At 44.8% G+C, this 21,994-nt stretch overlaps 1 protein-coding gene across 1 annotated transcript in view; it reads left to right on the forward strand.

Annotated features, from left to right (window-relative positions):
• The first annotated feature begins 267 nt into the window (after positions 1-267).
• Positions 268-21,994, forward strand: part of GFOD1 (Gfo/Idh/MocA-like oxidoreductase domain containing 1) — a 71,281-nt gene continuing 49,554 nt past the window's right edge. The window contains exon 1 of the mRNA XM_085051881.1: positions 268-863. Coding sequence (XP_084908007.1) covers positions 611-863 — 253 coding nt within the window. The 5' untranslated portion in view covers positions 268-610. The remainder of the gene's footprint in view (positions 864-21,994) is intronic.

Below are 21,994 nucleotides of genomic sequence, written 5' to 3' on the forward strand. Positions count from 1 at the left end.
TCTCCCGTGGGGGAAGAGGTGGGGGAGGGAGGGCAGTCTCCGGAGATGCCCCGCTACCGACCCGCCAGGCGGACGGCAAAGCCCCGCGGTGCAGCGGAGCGCACCTGTGGGCGATGTCTGCCCCGTATCCTTTCATCCCGGGACGCTCCCGCCGCTCCCAGGGGGCGCCCCGAGGCGCCGGTGCCGGGGCGGGGCGGTGCCGGGGCGGGCGGCCGCCAATGGTGCGGCGGGGGCGGTGCGGGCGGTGCAGGAATACCCGGGAGGTGACAGCGACGCACCGCCCTCCCGGTGGCGAGCGGGCGCCGGCGAACATGGCAGAGGAGCGGCGCTGAGCCCGCGCCGCCGCCCGGGAAAGGGCGGTCGCCCCTGCGCGTCCTCCGGAGGGAGCGCAGCGCCGGCGCCTCAGCGGGGCTGTGTGTGATGGTGCGGGCATGGCGGGGCAGCCGGCGGCCGCGGCGCTGCTGAGGCGGGGGGCGGCCGGTCCCGGCCCCGGCGGCGGCGGCAGCAGCAGCAGCGGTAGCAGCATTATCGAGCGGGGGCTGCCTCTCTCTCCCCGCTGAGAGAAGGAGGGAGCGCCTCGCCTCGCCGTGCCGCCCGCCTCGCCGCCGCCATGCTGCCCGGGGTGGGGGTGTTCGGCACCGGGCTGACGGCGCGGGTGATCGTGCCGCTGCTGAAGGCGGAGGGCTTCGCCGTGAAGGCGCTGTGGGGCCGCACGCCCGAGGAGGCGGAGGAGCTGGCCAAGGAGATGAGCGTTCCCTTCTACACCAGCCGCATCGACGAGGTGCTGCTGCATCAGGACGTCGACCTGGTCTGCGTCAACCTGCCGCCGCCGCTCACCCGGCAGGTCGCCGTCAAGACCCTGGGTGAGTGCGGGCGGCCGGGGGGACCCCGCCTCGGGCTCAGGATTCGCGCTCGCCTCGGGCTGAATGGAATCGAGCCCCCTCCCCCCCAGGGCGCAGTTTTCCCTTCGCTTTACTCTTCACCCCTCTTCCCCGTTCCCCGTGTCTCCGGAGAGGGGCTGGTCGAGCCGGGGGTGCAGGCCGAGGAGCGGCGCGGGGGATGGCGCTGCGGCAGCTCGGTGTGATATCCCGTATCCCCGGTCCCCGCCGGCGTGGTCCCTCGGCCCCGGGAACCCGCCCCTCCGGGATGCTGGGGCAAGCCTGGGCAGGACCGGGCCTGACGCCCAGGGGTGGGGAGGAAGGAGCAGGTGTCATCCGTGTCGTGGCAAAAAGGAGAAAGTCGGGATAAAAGGCAGGAAATGACCATCCCGCCCGCGTTTGGCCGGCGGTTCCCAGCGGCGCCTGGCAGGGAGCGGGGATCCGAGCATCGCTCCCGCCCCAGGACACCCGCGCTGCTCGGGGCTGTGGTGTCCGCGCTGCCCCGGGACCCCAGCCGGGAGCCAGACAGGGAGGCAGGAAGCGGTGACAGCAAAGGAAACGGTGTTGCAGCCGAGGCTTAGCGAAGCTCGCGTACAAAGGGAAGGAGGGACTGAAAAAGTAGGCTTGTAGTGTGGTGAGCTGCTCTGGTTTCAGGCGTGCAAAAGCGGGCCACATCTTGCTTTCTCCTGTCTGAGCGCAAGTCTGGGCTGCGCTCTGCCAGCTTCGTGATCTCGCGTCCTCGGACACTGGCTTTCCCATGGATTTTAGTGGGAGCACCTTCTGCAGTGAAGAAGTCTTAATTTGTCCCTGCAAATATAGGTGACAGCGGGTGAAAATGAGAGGAAAAGGCTGTGAGGTGTCGTCACGGAGAGCGTGGAGGTTAATGAGCCAGGGTGGCTGGTTGGGCGCTGGGGCTGCGGCTATGTAGGCTGATTACTATCGCTCTCGGCCTCATCAATGTGTGTGCCATGTCCTAGTGTTGCATTGCTACTAGTGCACTCATTAGAATTAGCCACCATTCAAATGCTGCTAATACCGCAGCCAGCTAGTGTTTTCAACATGTAAAATTAAGCAATTAAGGAAATTAAGTCAGCACCTAAAGAAAAGATCCTGCTGCAAGTACAATGCAGGCATTTGTCTGGAATCTTTGCTCAGTGTTACTCTGTACTTGGAAATGCTTGTTCTTTGAGTCAGAGCATTTGCTTTTCTTTTATAATACACTTTTGACTTTTTCCTGAGGATGCTACTCTTGCACCAGAAGCCTGACTTGCTTGCCAGAATGATGTGTGAATGAACTTATAATGTAGAAGTACATATCCCACAAAACATATATAGAGGATGGTATGAGGTAACAAGGTTTCACGTTTGACACACATTATTTTGGCGACAATTGTGTCAGTTTTCCTGTGACGCTCTCTTCCTGCAGGTGTTGCTCATGGAAGTGTCCTGGCTTGCCTGGGCTCTTAGAGGTAAAGTCCCATGAGGTTTCAGGCAGACACAAGGCATCTGGTAGAAGAACAAAGTTTCTGAAATACTAAAGAAACACAATTGTTGTGCCTTTTCTCAGAGGACCAGACACATGTTTAGCATAGTAAAGTAATAATATGTTTTGTCCTTCTCTGAATATTTACAGCTAAAGAAGAAAAAAAAATCTATTCCCAAACATGAATTGAATTTATGAATGGTTCTATGAATTGATCTAGCTGAGATGTTAATGGTAGCTTGCTGATGCAATCTGCTAGCAATAGACCAGAGCAGGAAAAAAGGTGTTTTCTCTCTTTTTATTAGAACGGCACCATTCTTGATTCCCTTTCACCTCTAGTTAAAGTGTTTCCTCTCTTTCCCCAGCAGTTCTTATTTGTGTGTTGTAGGGGTAACAAGTTTGTGTAAAAATGCGTGGAAGGGTCATTAAACAGGGATTAAACAGTTTACAAGGTGATAATGTGCAGCATCTGATAATCCTTTCAGTAAAACACTAAAACAATTATTACAGAAATATCGCTTGGGCTAGAAATAATTCCTCTCTGTTACTTCAGAGGTATTTTTTTTCAATTTGTTTAAACACAGACATTGGGTCTATAACAGTGAAAGTTCTTGCATGTTCTTATAGGTGCAAACGGGGAGCTAGAGCACCGGTTCCCAAAGTGCTGAGAGGAATATCTCTCTGCTGGCAGCTCCATCTCCTGGTCCTGCTTGTCATTCATGGCTTGGGAACTGCTGTGCCTTGGAGTGATTATTTTGCTTTAATCAGTGAATTTTCTGGTTTGTGGGAGAGAGTGCCATTCAAGTGGGAGGTTCAGAAGTTTCTGGTAAAAAGGGGCAATGTTGTATAGACTGAGGAAAGCAGAAGATGGAAAAACATTACTTACTCTTGAAATTTCACACAAGAAATGTCATGTAGCAGTTAGCAATAGGACATAGATGGGGATACCAGAGGTTTTACAGAGAGGCTTCAGGAGGTCTAAACATGATAAACATTGCAGTGGAAGAGGTTGAGGAAGACATGAGCTCCTTGTTAATAACATGCATGTCTAGCTTCTCTATTACAGGATGCATATCTGGTCTGGAAAGAGACAGTGACCAACTTTTCTTTGGTACCTGTGTTTTATTTTACGTGGTCTTGTTTCCCAAATCTGTGTTCTCATTTGGTGAAGTTTCTTTATTAACAAGTAAAAGCCCAAGGAAGCAGTTGGTGTTTCCATCATGCATCTAGAGCTATGTTTACACTGTGAATTTGCAGTGCCTGAAGTGCACTCTGGCCTAGTTCTGATGCAGACTCCAGGGGTGAAGGTGCGGTGAAACAGGTGTCCCTGCAGCTGTGTTTGACTCTGGCCACTCAGTGGGAAGGTCTCAGTCGTTGTTTTTCACTGATGTGACATGTAGATGTATTGCTGCTTGAAATGTGTTTTTGGCACAGTGGCCCATCAACTGCTGTTGAAACAGAAATGTATGAATACATGCCCCAGCTGAGGAAGTCCCCAAACCGTGGCTTCCTGGCAGCTGTTGAGGGGAGAAAGTGAGAGAAATAAAGCTTCAAACTTGCACTGTTAACTTTCCCTCTAAACCTCTGCTGCCCATCTCTATTAGAAACAGGTTCCTAACCTGCATGTGACTCTATGGTAGTTTTCTTAGGAGTGAGATCAGTATTGGAAGTCATTGGAATGGACTGAAATCAAGAGAGAGTTGGAAACCAGGCTGGTTTGAACAGTGACCAAAAGCACAAATAATATCCATGGTGTTTTATGTGAAATATGCTGATGGCCTCTATCACTTGTGGATGAAAGGAATCAAATTCCTTGTTTGCTTCTACAAGATGGGCCTGATTGACCTTTTCCCTTTCTTGCCTCTGGTCTGCCCTGCTCACTTAGGAGCTCATTTTATTTTTGCTTTCTGTTCATTCTCTTGAGCATAATACAAAACTAATGTCCTGACTGACTTGCTGCTTGGTGGTCAAGAAAGATCAATGGGTGAATATTTAGGTAAGCGTTGAGAACAATCCTACTGTTGAATAGGGGCAGTTTCCCTTCTCACTGAACTGAAACATTTGGTGTGTTAGCTAGAAGTTGTCCTCTTTTCCCCTGCCCATGTGCTTCAGCAGTACAGTTGTATCCCAAACCGGATCAGGCAGGGGAGATGTGTTTGCATACAGGGATGAAATACATCGCCACAGTGCCTATTTGTGCCCAGCATCAGAAGAGTTGCTAGCACAGACCGCGTGATAAGACCCTCCACCTAGTTCAAAACTGTCAGCACATGACTTTTCCCAGTGTCATGTGGGACATAGCCTTCATCAGTCAATTAGATCTGACATTCTTCAGATCCTGACTGAAACAGTTGCTTTGTTTCACTTCACCTGCCACATCAGGTGAAGTGATTTACTGCAGGTGGTTCTGAGAAGACCTTGGTGGCATTTCATCTTGAAGGCACAGATGTTTCTACATGCCTGGTCCTGTTGGTGTTTGAATCAAGTCAGCTTGGCTAAAGCGAACTTATTCCTGAGTTCCACGTAAGTGTTTCTGGGGAGCAAATGTTTAGCTTTTGAGAAGACTCAAGTACCAGATGTTTAGCATATCTCTGGAGATGTTATCCTTGATTCTATTTACAGTTGTTTTGCTTACTCTTTCATCCCAGTTTAGGGACAGGAACACTGAATTGTGTGTTGAATATTTACTGCACGTGTTTGCAGCCATGTCTATGTAGTACTAGTTTTTAAAATGTTTGTTGTAGTAGCGCATGGTGGGAGTCTGTTCTGCTTGGGGACTGCACGGAGTATGACTTTCCCAGCCCTCCAGAAGCTTCTCCTCTTAAGAAGCACTAAAATTTTTTTTGCTGATTGGTGGTTCTTCTATGCTTGATCGTGGTCATGAGAGAACATCTTTATTTAGAGAGAAACATAAATAGTACTGCTCAGATCCTTACCTTCCCACCCCTTCACAGGAAGCACTGGCACCACACAGGCAAGTAATACAGGCCTGCTGTCTGAAATGTGCTTGTGAGAACTCCTTGTTAACCATATTATTGGTGGATCTACCTCTGGGGTGGGAAGAGCATCAAGCTGCAGTGAAGTAATTTACAGATCTGATGCAATCTCTAATTAGTTTCTACATTCCTCTGCACCCATGCATATCAGGCAGAAGTTAGGGTTGTAGCAGTGGATAAAACTCAGTCCAGAGTTTATAAAGCATTAGGATTCTTTGGGAAGAGATGCCCTATTAAGGCAAAACATTATTATAACTATTTATTATTAATAGCAATGTAATTTCTGTCCTGTAATTTTGAGTTTAAATTTGACCTAATAGCAGTGACTTTCAGCAGAACATGCTCCTATACTTGGAAGGCTGATGACTTTGCAGCATATTAAATGTGAATTATGGTCATCTTATTGCAAAAGAAGTCAGATGAAGTGCTGTCTGTCTTTAATCAGCAGAGGTAGCAAAGCGTGTGATGCCTTTTTTTTACATTTATTGGAAAGGCAGTCCAAAGAGCCTGCTGGCAATCGGCTGCATGTCGTCTTTCTACTTAAGTGATGAATGTATACCACAGAAAATGGCATCTTACTCTTCCATTGACCTTTTTCTCTCAGTACTGCAGACCTTTAATTACAGTGTTACTCTTGTAAAATTCCTACAGAGATACTGGACATCCAAGGCAGTTAGGGTAAAGATCACTGTTCAGGTGGTCTGAACAAACGACTGTTTGGTTTAAAAACCAAACAAATAAAAATAATAATAAAAAGCCAACAAACTCTCACTCCTTGTTTCCTTTCTGACCTTCAGATCAAAGGCATGTTTTCATCTTTCCGAGTTGCTCTCTTCTGTGTGAAAATAGCCACTTGTTCTGTTGTTGCAGTGGTAGGTGGGATGTGAGCCCAGGCTTGGAATATTGGCACACTGGGCTCATGCTGTGCTGACACCCCCAGATTTGCCTAGCCTAAGGAACAGCCAGTTGCAATGGAAGTGGTTGTTTTAAACTGCGTTAGACATGAAGATCCTACTGGGATCCTGTGTCCAGTGGGGTCAGTTTGTTTGTTTGCAGTTTGTTCCTGCAGTTTCTTCCCTACTCATTGTAAACAGAGTGCTTGGCCTTGGGGAGCCCAAGATGCTGTCTCCAGACCAGTGTGGGCAGCTGAAGCAGGTTGGGCTGAATCTCCTCAGGATGGCTGCAGGTGTAGTCTTGGTTCCCTCTGCTGGAGGAGGGGAGATGTGGGAAGCAGCATCTCTCAAGTTTGGTAGGTTGCCATCGTCTGTCAAATTTTGCTGTGCTCTGTAGGTGAGTTGGTTGAACCAAATGCCAGCCCAAGCCCTCAGCAGCCCTACTTCTCCCTGTGATTTAAATGGCAAAATGTGCTGGAGCACAGACACCCTCCTTCCATCTGCTTGACTGCTGGAGGCTTGGACCTTTGGCATGGTAAAGTGCAGAAAATGAGAGCAGTGCTGACCTCTGCCAGTGTTTGATTTGATCTGTCATGCTTTGTTAGGCAGAGTCCAGAGTCGGGAGTGATGCTTCAAAGAGAAATCTTCCTTTTAATATATGGGGCCAGGGGGTACTATTGTCTTGGGTTTTTTTCCCTTTTTTGTGGGGTAAATCTTTATGTAGACAAGTCCTTACGACTTTTATAATTTCTGTGTGCTTTGAAAAATATTGTTGTTCTGCACTACATCATGTTAGCCATGGTGGCAAATACAGCTATTTTTTCTGCGATCTATGGTGCTGGAAAAACTCATCTGTTCAAAGACAGATAGTGCACATGAGGGCTGTGTCCAGCGCGGGTCCTCCTGGGGCACCCTTGTCAGACTTGACAGTGATGCACCAGCATTAGCAGCGCAATAATGTCTTGCTTTGGCATTGCAAATGGATGGAAGAGGTAAGTAGCTCTCTGAGGCGTGGCTTCTGGCATGGCTGAGGAAGATTTGACTAGTGTGAGTTAATTAAAAGAGTAGTAAAATATCTCCCATGAATGGAGCAGGTGTTGGTGCTAAAGGTGCATGTCTAGCCTTGTGGCTGTGCTAGTGAGGATCTCCTTTTGTATTTCTCTTGTACGCACAGTTTGTTCAGTGAATATGACCTAGACAACATCTTATGCGGCTATTTTTTATTGCTAAGATTACACAGCTGTGCTGTGCTGTTGCACAAACAGAAAATGTGCAGCATAGCTTGATTCTATAAGATGAGAGAAGGTATTGATAAAAGGTGTGTTTATACTGTTAGAGCTCTGCCCAGGCTCTATAACAATAATATTCTTATTATTCAACTTCTAGAATAGATAGCTGCACTCCTAAAACATGGGAAACATCAGAAGACAGATATTTTATTTTTATTATTATTGCTATTATTTTTGTTGCAGTTGTTATTATTGTTACTCTTTCTTGCATAGCTTTGTGCCTTCATTCTTGACACTGATGCATGCTGTGGTACTGAGCTGTCTGATCTGGTTTCAACAGACCTTCCCTCTGTGAGTTTGTCTTGTTGCTTGGTTTAAGGGACTTGAATTGCTGGGTGCTCAGAGGTGTAGGTAAAGGAAGGACTTGCAAGCTGCTTCCAAATTTGTTGTTCCAAATTTTGAAGGAATATTGAATAATAAATTAAGGAAGAATGTATAGATCAATGCAGAGAAGGGAAAATATGTTGAGCAAATAAAATGACTAGATTTTCAATCTTCCCATTGTTGCCTCTTTTCTGTCTTTCATTTATTTATTTATTTATTTTTAATATTTTTTTCTTAAAGCCCTCTCATGCCTGAGATTGACAGTATGTGACAGAGGCTTGCTGTATGCTCCTGACATGGATAGTTGAGCACAGCCCCAATGGAGGCAGGGTAAAATCTCAGCAAGACACCAATACGTTGTTTTGTCTGCTTTTATTTGAAAACTAGGTAAATTGTGTTGGACCATATTGCAACTCACGGTCTTTTTCTTTGTATGTGCAGCAGATTTTCCCACTGTACAATAGTGGTGGCAGAACACAAAGGATGAAAATGGAGTTAAATTTCCAGGATAGCCAAGATAGGTGTTCTTCACAGGCCACTGCAGTGCAACAAAACTCCCTTCACTGTTAATCACTGTTTGCCTCAGCACTATTTGGAGTGGCCATGAATTGTTCCGGTTTCTTCAAACCACTGAAGCAGTAGTGTTTACCTTACTGCTTTTTGTTTATTATCCAGGTAACAAACTCTGAGCTCCTAAGAGTGAGCTGTCAAAGTCAGTGACTTCATTTGCAAGGTCAGCATGCATGCAGGTAACAAAACCACACTCCTTAAAAAAAAATTATTTCAGGTCTTAAGTCTTGATTTAAATAAATGTATTTAAATGACTATGTAATTAATGAGGAACAATCCCTTGTGTAGGTTTCCTAAACTGATTTAAGGCCTGGTCTGCACATGGATTTTTGTACCAATATAACTGCAAGGGGTGTGATTTCTTTAATGCAGTAATTGCTGTGTGGTCATTAGAAGTCCAGCTGGTGTGACTTGGCATGAAGACTGTTCTGCCAGCAGAATGGCACCTGTATTTGGTACAGGTTATTCCTGCTCCTGTACAGGCATAAGTGGTCAGTTGCATACATCTTTAGAGTGTTGAGCTGGCATAGATGTATCTGTGTTACAGGTGTAGTCCAGATCTAGGTGTGTTGGTTTAGCTGTGCTCTGCATAAAGATGATTGATGTACTCATTCAAGTGGTTTATGGTTGTGGACTCTGTGAGGAATTAGGTGTGGCTTTTGGATCACTGTGAGTTTGGAGACATTTTAACAAAAGTCTACAAACTTCTGTGCTTGTTCAGGGAGCTGGCTATGCTAAAAATGTGGTGAAGAGCAGAGGAGGATGAGCCTTGCTGCCCTGCACAGGTAGCACTGACTACCTGTGTCAGACCAGACTCATCCACCTGGCAAGTGTAAGCATAATTATCCTTGAGCACTGTGGATAGCTGGATTTCCAGATGGTCACTGGCATCCAGGATATCAAAAACATGAGATCTTATTAATACACAGGTTTGACTTGCAGAGTAACAGGAATTATAGAGAGTTGTGGAGGGTGAGGGTTTACTCTCTTTTCTCCTTTGGAAAGAGACCATAGCTTCCTTTGTTTTAGCACAGCCAGGGCTAATGATGAAAGCTATTTTTTAGCAGGCCTAACTCCTAAGTATGGGCATGGTGAAGAGCCCAGAAAGCAAGAACATGGTGTGAGAAACTTGCTTGGTAGTAATGTAAGAGTAAACATAGTGATTTAACACAATCATAGTGATTTAACAGAAGTAAAATTGCTTTTGTCATTTGCTACTGTGCTGGAGTTTATCTCAGAGTAAAAACTAGTGCTTTCAATTCCATCACGCTTTAGTTAAGCAGATGGAGGTGAAAAAAAGGCACCACCTTTGTTTTGCATTCTGATGTTTCCATGGCTTTTATCAGCAATAAAGACCCTTGTTTTGGCACTTCCTTGCAGTGAATGTTTGGCTGTCTTCAGCTATTCCATCTGGCAATTTTTTGCCAGGAAATGCCCTGAAGGGAGGTCTTGGTTGAATTAAATACTGTTTCTAGGGTACTGGGCTTCACTAAGGCTAATGAGAAGCCTTAATATAGAGAGCTTTTCAAAATCCAAATGGAGTCAAGCAAGGAGAGAGAGCTATAAAATAGTAATTATCCTTGCTGTGCTGGAGTGCTGTTGCTTAAAAATATGAAATCAAGGACTAGGTTGAGCACTTCAGATTCTTTCTCTTGGTGTATGTACATACACTTTCATATATGTGTAAAAATTAAAAAAAAATTAGGTGAAAAATATATAAATTAAAAATTCCTGGAAGTCCCTCCCCTTCCTTCACTTCCTCAGCCCATAAAAGACAATGCAAATGTTAGTGTTTCATGTGGGGATAGGAAAGGGGAGAGAAAATAGCTGGGAGAACATCTGAAACAATTGCAGCTAAGCTTGTGTGTGTTAAAATAAATTCCAGAAATGTGCCTGAAAGTTGTATGTAAAAGCTTTGATTCTGCTCCTGCTTGCCCTGCTGTAAATGCAAGTAAAGCTCTACTGGATCAAAGGAAATAGTTGAAATTTATGATGGTATTACTGAGAATACATTGTGGCCTGAAAGAAAAACTAACTGTGCCTCAGAGAAAGGGTCCTGGCCTTGCAGATCTGTGTCTTCTCAGCAAAGGCATCTCTGTCAATTTAGGAAATGATTGGTGGAAATTTTGGGGCAGAGTTCTGCAAACCTTTCCTTACAAGTAGTCTCCTTGAAGACAAAAATCACTGATTCCTTATAGAGAATATTTGTCAGGCACAATAGTTCATGTAAGCAGGAATTCTCTTGCAAACAGCTTTTGTGCCAGTTCATCTAAAAATCTGAAGATACACCTATATTTGTTCAATTCCACAGCTTGATACAGTTGTGTTTCTATAACGTGTTATGGCAGCATGTCTGCAGGAATGAAAAATAAGATAGAAAATATTTGGAGCAGAGGTGCATAGGTACATTAGCCCTAGCCTGCAAAAATCTATCACTAAATGAGTGTGACAGAGCTTGCAGAACTCTTTTGTGACTTGCTGCTTGCCTTGAAGGAACTTGACAGTTTAGTGCTGGGAAAGATGCTTTGTGGTTAAACAGTATGAGATGCTTTGATAAAGACTTTCTTCTCAAGCAGAGTGCTAAGCAACACTCCCTGAGACTAGTTTGTGGATACAGTGTTATCCGAATGCATGAGAAGGTGTCTTGAATTTTAAATTCATATTGCTGAAGAATTCTGTTTAAAAATCCATGAAATGAGATGCTTGGTTTGCAGGGATGACATCTTTGCTAAACTAGCCAAAGTACATGTGGGTATGGCCTATGAGTATTGACACAGCTTGAGAGAACCATGGACCTGAAACATAAGTCTGGATATAATTTTTACTCCACCACATAACCATTAGGAAAAAATACTTTGACACATTGGATGCCTAAAAAGAGGAAATTGTGTTCACAAGCCATCTTGCTTCTGTCTCATGAATGCTGTTCTGTTTGCTTGTGAGATTTGAGGCTGTCTAGCAGACTTATTTATGCCTTTGATTATAGTGCTGTCTCGCAGCTTGAAGTATAAATTGAATTGTGATGCTACCGTGGTTGTCATCGTTTGAAATTATGGATTTGTTCATGCAGGTGAAGGTGATCCCTCACAAGGCATGATGTGCACAGATGTTTTGGCAGCTGCTGAGACCATACCTGCTTCCATCTGTGTGCAGAGGGACCTGACCCTTTATGTGTAGGTGGGGATAAAATGGTTCCGCTGTAGCTTTGGTGTGTGTTTGATGAGATTCCTGTTTGCTCTAAGCAAGAGTGGCGTATGAGAATTAAGCTTGAGAATTTCTGTCCTGAGCTTCCATTCTCTATAACATATATATAACATTATGTATTTTAATTAGATTGCACTTACCTGTCTTTCTGAAGCTGGTTTCATCTTTCAGGATTCCCAAAACTACAGACAGGGGAATTAAGAGACTTGCTGAAGTTTGTGTGGGAAGCTGATGGCAGGCACAGAACCTGAGTCCTCTGATGTCTGGTCTTCTCTTTCACTGTGGGACCCGCTGTGGCTGAATGCTGTTGAGTGGGTGATAATCATGAGAAGTGCATCTGAGCTGCTGGAAGACGACCAGTCACTGTCACTCTGCTCAGGGCTTTTCCTGGGATGGTTGTGCAGGGACTCTAAAACCAGGGTGGGAAGAGAGGACTGGGGAAAGTGCAGAGTAATGTGGTTCACAGTGGAAAACAACCTCTACTGCCACTCTTGTGGGTGTCCCTTTTTAATGTGTACAGGGCAGCTTGTGAAGGAATTGCAAGGACTGTTTGAGGCACTGAATATTTTGTGGGCTATTAATGGCAGTAATCATCTTTCCAGTGTTGGAACTTTATTTAACAAGTAGCTACCAAAAAAGAAAAAAAACAATCTTAATAAGACAGCTTTCTATGAGCAGTGATGGCTCAGCAGCTGGTAGACTTGTGTATCTATTTTTAATGAAGTATGGAGTTTCTCTTTAGTATTTGCTATGGCCCTCAGCACACTGGGAAACCCCTTTCTTTAGCAAATGGGCAGGGCCTTTGTGGGCTGACTGGAGCAGTGGCTGTTTTGGAAGATAGTAGCATACACACATGTAATATTGGTTGCAGATACAACCTTGAGCATCGGCTCTAGCTGATATGAGCAAGTTCAGATTTGCAGCTGCTGGTAGGAGTGCTCAAATTAAGTATCAAAAAAGATACATAATTTCATGTCTGGACATTTTTTTCAGCCTCTAGAGAGCTTTCATGTGGCCTCTTGCATTTTACAGAATCATCTGACAGTGCTGAGAGAAAGTGAGTAGGGTGCTCGAATTTGCTGGAGCTGCATGTACCGTCTCAGGCTTGTCAGGCTTACAGGGAATTTGCACTGGATGGAATTGCACTGTATGGAGCCATGAATGATGTCTTTCTAGGTAGACTTGAGTATTAGTGCTTCTCACCAAGGTGGAAAATAAATAGGCATTTGAAAACATTTCCTTTCCTCAGTGCCTGAAAGAAATTTGTGGAATGATGCTCTAATTGCTAAATAGGGCTTTGACAAATTATTTAAGGCTCTATTGAAGAGTCGTAAATGTAATACAAGAAGTGAGGTATTAATTTGCCTTGCAAGCTCTTTGGTGTAATGAAAAAGGAGTGGATTTTGAGGCTTTTGCTTCCTTTGGGGAGGAATTACTTCCACTTTTTTAATTGAAAAGGACAGATCAAATAATTAACAGCAGAGAAGTACAGGAAACTGGTTCTTTGCTCCCAGAGGATATTCATTTTACCTGCAGTGCAACTCTGGACCAAGATGATGGATACATGCAGGTTTTTCTAACTGTCTGTCTGGTCTTTGTATGCTAGCATGCATTCCATGTGGATTATGTGGTGCTTGCAGCTAGGAAGTCTGTAGGAAGCAAACAGATCATATGGATTATACTCTTATGATTGTAATGGGATATATTCTTTATCCATGTATCAAAAATCTCTAGAACAAACTTCAGATGGGATTATGCTGTAGCAATAGGCTTGTGAAATTGCTGCAGCTCTTGATGCAGGAAAAACCAAGAGTGTCATATTCTTCCAATCCTGCCAGCAAATATTAATATTATTACAGAATATATATCTGTAGTAATAAGATCACCTTGTCAGTCTCTTCGTCTTTTTCTCATTATCTATTCTTTTATTCTCAGGCTTGTCTGGCACTGTAAAGCCTGTCAGGGTCTGAAACTAGTATTAGGAAAATTAGTGTGGGTAATTGTGCTGCTTCAATTTTCTTGTAGGAAACGGTGGGGGTAGTTTCTTGATAGGGAAAAAAAAATTTAAAAATGGCCAGAGAGGAAGAGAAGTCAGAAAATTAGTCTCAGACTGAGACAGACTATGTAACATTGGTAGGAGAACTGTGTAGCATGAGCCTCTGTTCTGATTTAATGCAGCTGTACTGTTCCAGTTTCTAAACCTGTAATTACAAGATTGTGAGAGATGGATTGATGTGGACAATAGTTAGGATATTAATTAAAATGCCATGGATGATGTAGGGGAACATCAAACCTTATGTGCTTTAAACAGAGAAACTGAGGAATGTATAATTCAAAATGCCTTGAATTTTCAGTCTTGGATCTTGTTTCTTCTTCTTTTGGATGCTCAAGCTTGTAAAGCCTGTACATTGCTTCACAGGGTGCAAGGTAGTGGAAATTCAGGAATTTATAGTCAAGTGTTCATTTTGGTAGGATTAAAGTGCTTTCAGCTGTCCTATTGCTTTTCAGACATGGAAGTCAGAAAAAAAGGCCTATGTGGATCAATCTGAGATTTACCTTTATGTTTGCTAGGAGAATTTAATCTTCTTTTTCATGTTGGTATCTCCCTGTGCCAACATAACTCAAATTCTTTCCCACAAGACTATGGATGCAGCCATTCCTTATTCCTCCTTGGTATTAAGTTAGATAGAGGTGGAGCAGGTGAAGAACACTGAGCAGTTGGGGATGGGACTCCTGTGTGTCTCTGGTTCTCAGTTTTCCCAATCTTACAGCCTTTAACACATCTGTGGCACTCCTTTGCTCCTGTTCTTATCTCCCATGAGAAGTTTTACAATGATGGGAAAACTCTCAACTCTGTTGGTAGCTGCACGTGTTGGAGCCCATTCATTTGAAGCATATCAACAACGGGCAGTGATCAGAGGCAGCATAAACTTGCAGAACTCTTACTCTGGACTGTCTCAGTACAGCAGTTGGTGTTTTGGGTTGAAGTGTGGGAAGGGGGTTATCCACCTGGGCAGGATGTGACCCCATGGCAGCTCATCCTGCTCTCCATTCGTGTAAGGCAGTGGAATAGATGCAGTTGTCCTCCAGGCCGTTGGTTTGTTAGCCATCAGTGCAGAGATATCATGCACTTGATGGGAGGCTAACTGTGAAAACTTAAGCAGTTTTGCATTCAAGGTCAAGTGCTAAAAGATTCACATACCTGAAGAACTTGCTGTCTCTGACATTTTTGGTCATTCAGAATCTTCCAGATTTTGCCCCTGAGAGCTTGATCAGTATTTGGAGTGTGTCAGGCATGACCCTAATGGAACTTCCACATGCCTGAAGCCTAAAGACTTGAAAGCCTTCTGATCTGCTGTTGGCAAGAAGTCATCTGTTTGAAGTTGCGTTCTGTTTAGCGGTTGTTGTTTTGTCCAAAATTCCAAAGAAACTGGTCTTCTACTGAAAGCAGCATTACAAGAAATGGAAAACCAAACCCAGTCACTTGCATTGTCTCAGCATTTCCGTGAGATTGAAAGAAGTGGCCAGACCAAGTTGTTTTTCTTTAAACAAATACTTCTTTCCCCCTAGTGTAGTGCTTGTTTCATGGCTGATGCCTTTTTGCCAGATTGTATCTCAGAGCAGTAAAAAGCTGTAAACACTGGGAGTGGGATAAAGAGAATGAAATTTGTGATGGAAATGTACAGTGGGCCGTAATTAGGCCATATTGCCACTGCTGTCTGCACAGCAGCAAACTCCAGTCAGATTGGAGAATACTGTATTTCTTTCTGCATGGGTGACGTTCTCACATTGGTGGTCTGTGTTTGGCTTGTTACCTTTGCTTGGAAACAATGTCAAAAAAAGGTGACTTATGAGCGGTGGGCAGTAGCATGGGCTGTTGAGGTTAAAGTCCTGTATCAGGGGTAGAAACCACCTAAGTCTTCCCTCTGCCCCCTTTGCAGGAGACAGATGCTTGCTGCAGGTTCCCTGAATGTCACAGCAATGTGGCAAGCCGTGCCCACCCTTGTGTTGAAAAGGCTTAGCAGCATTCTTTGGCATTTCTTGTCTTTGAAAACGCAGTGCTCGAAAACATCAGATAACATTTGCCTGGAAGATGAGGATGTGTTTCAGTCAAATGATAAGAGGGGAGGGGCTGCTCCCAGGGCTGAGTGTGAGACACCTCCCTTTTTAGAAACGGGAAAAATAGATGAAAACAGAAAATGGAAAGGCACCCGTCATGCTGACAAATTTGGCTTGAGGAAGCCAGCCGAATAAAGGCCGGCAGGGGAGGGGATGGGAGAGAGTCAGAGCAGGAGGGAACAAGTGGTAACGCAGCAGGCTGTGCTTCTGGGACTGGGCTTGCAAAAAATGGAATGGGAAAGAGGGTGTAGCTCTTGTTACTCTTAAATTCCCTTGTCTGCCCTCCGACTTACCTGGGAGCTGTGCTCCCTGTCTTTCTCCCACTGTCAGGCTGTGGGCTGCTTGCCTGGAAAGGTCTGTGCACCAGTTGTCCCTAGAATGTGCTGCAGGGGCTCACAGGGTGGTGGTTGGCCCCTGGCAGAGATGCAGCTGGGAGGAGAGGGCTGGGGCAGGACCTGAAGTAAGGTTTGCATTACTCTGGGAAAGGATAAACTGGGAGGGATGTTGAGAGGGAGGAAGGCGTCATTGACATCAGTGAGAACTGTCACATCTCCAGCACTAAGATGCAGTGAATTAATGAACCTTCCCTGGAAGTGAAAATGCTAGCCATATGCTTTGGTGGTGAAAAAGGTTAAACAAAGAAGTGTGTTACCTCTGCTGTCTTTTCTTCAAGCTGTCTCGAACTTTCCAGAGAAAGACTCTGTAAAGGCTCTCTCCCTGTGGAGATGAACTTCAAAGATCAAGACTCTGGAGTGGAGGAATAAAGCAACCTGTGTGGCATTACAGACTCCCCACTGAGGTACCGAGAACTATTCTGGTCAGGCAGAAAATGCTTTGGGCAGCAAGTGCAGCAGGTTACTGATAACATCACTGGGATGGTGAAGGATGGAAAGTTAGCCTTCCTTTAGAAGATTAGGAAGGCAGAGAGAAGTCAGGCACAGTTAGAAATTTTTGTTTATTAAACAGAGGTGATGAATAGGTGTTTCAGCATCAAAAAGCCATGAGACATTTGATAAGAGCCTTGTTGAGTAACTCCAGAAGTTTTTGCCAAACACAGTAAGGTCTGTTTGAAGTTTCCTGTGATGTGTCTGTGCCATTGCTTCCCACACTTTCAGGTATATGAGCTGTCTTCCCAGGATGGTTGCTGAAATGTGTTGTAGGCAGATGGCCAGTGTCACCTAGCCTGAACTCTACCTGTGTGTAAAAAATGGGTAAAAAAGACTGTAAAAATTTGAACTTAGCTGATTTTTTTTTTTTTTTGTGAGGAGGGCCTCCGGGACAATGCTTTTCTCCATGCTCTGCGAAGGGAATAACACTGGTCCAAGCTCCATCAGGGCTTGCTCTTGGTTGCTACTCTCAGGTCTGTGTCACAACTCTGCCATCTGCTTTGTTTTGTTGAGGCCACCCAGCTCCTCATGGCAAAGGCCTGTAAAGATAGGTGTGTATTAGCCTGACCTGTGCTATGATGCTGCCTGATTTGGCAGGGGTTCACATGCATTTTATTTCAGTTGTGCAGCAAGCAGTATGGTTAGGTGGGCTCAAATTTATTTGCTGTTGTTTGAATAGAATTAGATGCCCCAATTACACTGTTAACAGCACCTCTGCATCCTTCTTCACTGAGACACTTTGCTAGTGCATGCAGTACTTGAGTATACTCCAGGCAGCCCCAGCCAGTGGCTTGTAGGCAAGAAATTGCTTGTGGGTGTCTTCAGACTAATCTGTGGTTCAGCCAGGCCCAGGTGTGGAGGGAGAGCAAACTAAGTGGTGCTTTTGTCTGTTCAGCATTGTTTCTTCTGGGTCAGACAAGGCTTAAGGTTATTCCTTGGCTTCACGAGCAGGACTGGTGTCTGCAGGGGGAGAGGGGAAAGAAATTCGGTCCTGATGAATCCTTTTTGAAGCTCTTGCTTATTATCAGTCTCCAGAGTAGAAATGCATGACAAAATTCTCAGCTTTCTCTTTTCCTGGGGCAGTACTTCTCCTCTGTGAATTAAAGGGTATGGCATCAACCAAAAAATAGCAAGAGAGACACAGCTGTGAGGATGTGAGTGATGCCTCATCCTAAGAAGAATAAAGGTACAGTACAGCAGTGCTACTCAACCTGACTTCTATGAGATAAGTGTGCAGATACATACCTTCCTCCAAGTGCAGGCAATCAGTTTGCAAGGTATTGGGATAATGGCTGCAAGTTCCCCACACCCCTTTCTTAACGACTGTACTTGTCACCTATTGTCCTACCTTCCCTACTCCACACAGTCCTAGCCACGCCCCCAGTTTTCCCTATTGGTTCCTGTACCCTAACCCCACGTGGCCCTGGCCACTCCCTCGGGTTTCCCCTATTGGTTCCTGTACTCCTAACTCCGCCCCTGTACCTCCCCTGTACCCAGAGGTCACTGGGCCTGTGTGCTGTCCCTGCCCCTCTCTGTTTCCCTATAAAACCCCTTACCCTCCGCCATCTTGCTGTCTATGCTCCACGTGTGTCTATGCTCCACATGTGGCTGTGCATGTGAGGCCTTCGCCCTCGAGGCATCTCTGCCTCTGGGAGGTCGTTGGCCTCTGCTGCACCATGCGAATAAACATCTTCCATGGACACAACGCATAGACCCTCCTCGCCTCCTTTATCACCACCGGTTGTGGAAGCAGACGAACCAGAGCTAGCCTTATGGCTCCCCGGCCGGTGAGAGCGCAGTGTCTGCCCTGGGACAGAGGGTTTGGAGCACTGAGGCGCTGAACCGGGCTGGGTAGAGAAGCTCTAGGGTAAAGTCTGCTGTAACATCCTCTAAACCACAACAGCAAGGGGGAAAAATGCAATAAGTTATATTTCACACTTAACTTAGTGCTTATATTGTTGCAGATGACACAAAAAGATAGTGGTCTTTGGATTAAAAATTGTTGAGAATTTTTTGCTTGTAAATTGCAGTTAATTGTTGTCCATCTCTCACCCGGTTCACAGCCTACACTGGCACATTTTTAAACGCTGGGCTTGAAAGGGGGAGCTCAGGGAGCTTGTGACTTGCTTGATTTGGCTCAATGAACAACTCAGCCTTTTCCTAACATGGGTATGTCTACAATGCACATGACTTTGTATACTTGAGCTATGTTTTTCTCCTCCTGACTTCTTTTTATGCAAGTTTTTCTCATGTGAAATATTTTGGATAAGATGAGGTTTACAAGGAGGAGTTGACATTACATTTCAAGGTTTGCTTCTGCTATTGCATTGGCATACTGACATCATATCCCCTGGGGTCAAACCTCTGGGATAAGAGCCAGTATTTAAAAAGATTTCTTTGCAGGGTGGAGGAATATCTTGTAATTTCACCCCCTTTGAGTTCAACCTCTCCCTCTTGGCACTGCTTGTTCATCATTATTTCAGATTCCACCTCTATGACCAGTAAGAAAAGACTGTATTAGTCCTTATTGTGATACTTCTTGCTTAACCATGTGCTTAGAAGCCATTGCTGATACTACATGCAGCTTGATCTCCTCCTGACTAATTTCTGAATTGCTGGTACATCCCTGTATGCTGTTAAGCCATCTTTGAAGCTCACTGTGTCACAGCAGCATACATGAGGAGTAAATCTACTGAAGTCAGCCAAGTGGTACCAGCGTGAAACTGGAGTGACCAGAAAATCATGTCTCCTTTCTTCTGGATTATGTATAGCAGAGAGGGGTGAAAGCTTCAAGTGAGCAGAGAAAATTTTGAAAGCAGCTTTTTGATTTCTGTACTAAAGAGTCTGGCCAAGTATGCTGAAAGTAATTCCGCAGACCACAAGCTGATTTGAAGTGGGTCCCCGGAGTTGCATAAACAGATGATGCATTATTCATGAGCTAACTGAGCCTTTGCCCTCCTCCAGCAGACTGGGAGATGCAGAAATGTGCTTGCTTCCTTCACCTGGTCGACTGGCCCTTTGGGAAGGCTCTACTCTTTGCAGAGGGGAGTGGAGAGTAGGGAAGGCTGCTGATATAAATAATTAGGCTGATTTGCCCTGTCACTTAGGAGCAGTTACAGGAAGCCCATATGAATTCACTTGTGCTTGTTGAGGTTGTGTTTGTCAGACAGCAGTCAATAGGGGTCAGAGGTCTGGGATGCACGAAAATCATGCAAAAGGGAAAGACTGCCTAGGCGCCAGAATACCTGTGTGCTAACCCCATGGGCTCAAGCTCATCTCACCCTTGTTCCTCTGCCCTCGCAGAAAACAAAAACGATAATTTTCATTAGAAGCTGTTGAACGTGGCCTCCTTCAGTGTATTTCAGAATTGTAATCTTGTAGAAAGCATACCTCACCCAGCAGGAATTTAGCAAATCTAGTAACAGGCTTACGATGCTGGATCTGGCATGAGATGTTTCAGCTCAGCTGACCATAAGTTGACTGGAGAGCAGAAGGGGGCTGACCTTGTTTGTACCCATAGCTATGATATTCATGTGGGATGTGTTTGTGGGAGAACTGGGTGTTGTGTGTGGTTTCTTCTTGAAGCATCTTGTCACAGGGAAGCTAAGTAGACACAGAAATATGGGCTTGGAGCAGTTGAAGTGGCCACAAAAAAAGGAATTTGGTTGGTGGCTATTTCACTTTTCCTTCATGCTGTGTTTGTCAGTCTTGCAAGCTCCACATCTGACTACTTCCTTAGTAGTTTCTCTCCTCTCTAATTTTAATCCACCATGGTGCTAAAATGACATTTTGCTCCTTTCCCATCCTCCACTGCTTAGTTTGCTGTCTAAGCACTGAGCTTAAAACAGTTGTAACATTGATGTGCCATGAGCAAAACCCACTAAAATACTGTAATCTGACAGATAGCAGATGAATATTGTCACTTGAATGTATTCTACCAAGTTTTACTTAATGCTACGTGTGTAGTGGTGGATATTTTAGCTGGTACAGGTGTGCAATAATGTTCTTAGTCCCAGGACTGCACTCTCATGTAATAGTCACAGTTCATTATAAAGAAATAAGTGTTCAGAGAGAGAGCTGGCATAATCATGCCATTCCATAATCATACTGGAAGAACAGGTCATATTACATCTTTGGAATAAGCTGCTGTGGATTTATCATGGAAACAACCACTCGGGTTTGGATTTGTCTCTGGCATACCAGCTCTCTTACTCCGTCATGTGTTCATAGCCATTTGAGAGAGACAAAACTGCAGAGGTAATCCAGCCAATCTCTTGGACAGAGCAGAGTTTTCTCTACAGCATGTCTTTGTGATGTATCTAATCTTAAATATCTTCCCTTATGGGGATTTCATCACACTGCTCTTTCTGCTGGAAGAGGTGCCTTTGTAGTCAGGCTCTACTGTCCTTTATTAATTCACTCACATGATTTCCATGTAACTCCAGTTTTTAATACCTTAATAAGTTCTTTTCTATCCTTGATATCCCATTCTTTGAATTCACATATACCTGTATTATTCTTCTACATTGGTCTATCATACCTGTCTTCCAGTGTGATTGATGAAATAATCTCAGTTTATTAATGCCTCACATTATCTTCTGAACTGCATTCAGATGCCATTAAAATGGGTTGGAGGTTAGACCACTGTGACAGAAAAGCTTGCAGCTGGATAATCCTCCAGATCGGTTTCCAATTTAAGCCATATCCCAGTGGTGTAGTAAAAAGCAAAAATAATGCTGTGGTCACAGTCCATCTTCTGGTGTGTGGTCAGATGACCCATGACAGCATCTGAACCATTTAAGGCCTGCAAAATCAATGCTGAATGTGGAAGCAGTCACTATTGTAGAGCTGTCTGGATCAGAGAAGTGTGCACAATAAAACTGTACTGTGTTTTCCCAGACTTTTTGCAATGGCTGTTACCATGGGGCTGTTTTCCCTCTGTACTGCTACTGTAAGCAGTCTTCAGGATGTTGTTGGTGTGCTTTCACCCTGCTCTGCTCTGTGTGAAGCCAGGCTGCATGAAGGTGCTGGATCTGATGTGCCTGTTGATCACGACTGTGTCAGATGGGTAGGTAGACAGTAGCTGTGATTTTTCTTTTTCAGCTCATCAGTGAGCAGCTCTGTCTATTCATTGCAAGCCTGCCAGCAGCTCTTGCCATTCAAATGGGTGATGTTCTAGCAGCATTTCAGAGCTGGCAGAAAAGGGTGATGATCAGATGCAGCCAGTTAAAAAAAACTAAGCATATGCTTTACAGGAACATTTGTTCTGTACTTCTGAGCTGAAGATGGAATTTCACAGCGTCAAGGCTGAACAGTCTCACAGGGGAAACACTGGCCTTTTGGAAAACTTA

This window comes from Lichenostomus cassidix, chromosome 2 (genome assembly GCF_008360975.1).
Source record: "Lichenostomus cassidix isolate B80296 chromosome 2, HeHo_3.0, whole genome shotgun sequence".
In the NCBI taxonomy this organism is placed as follows: Eukaryota; Metazoa; Chordata; class Aves; order Passeriformes; family Meliphagidae; genus Lichenostomus; species Lichenostomus cassidix.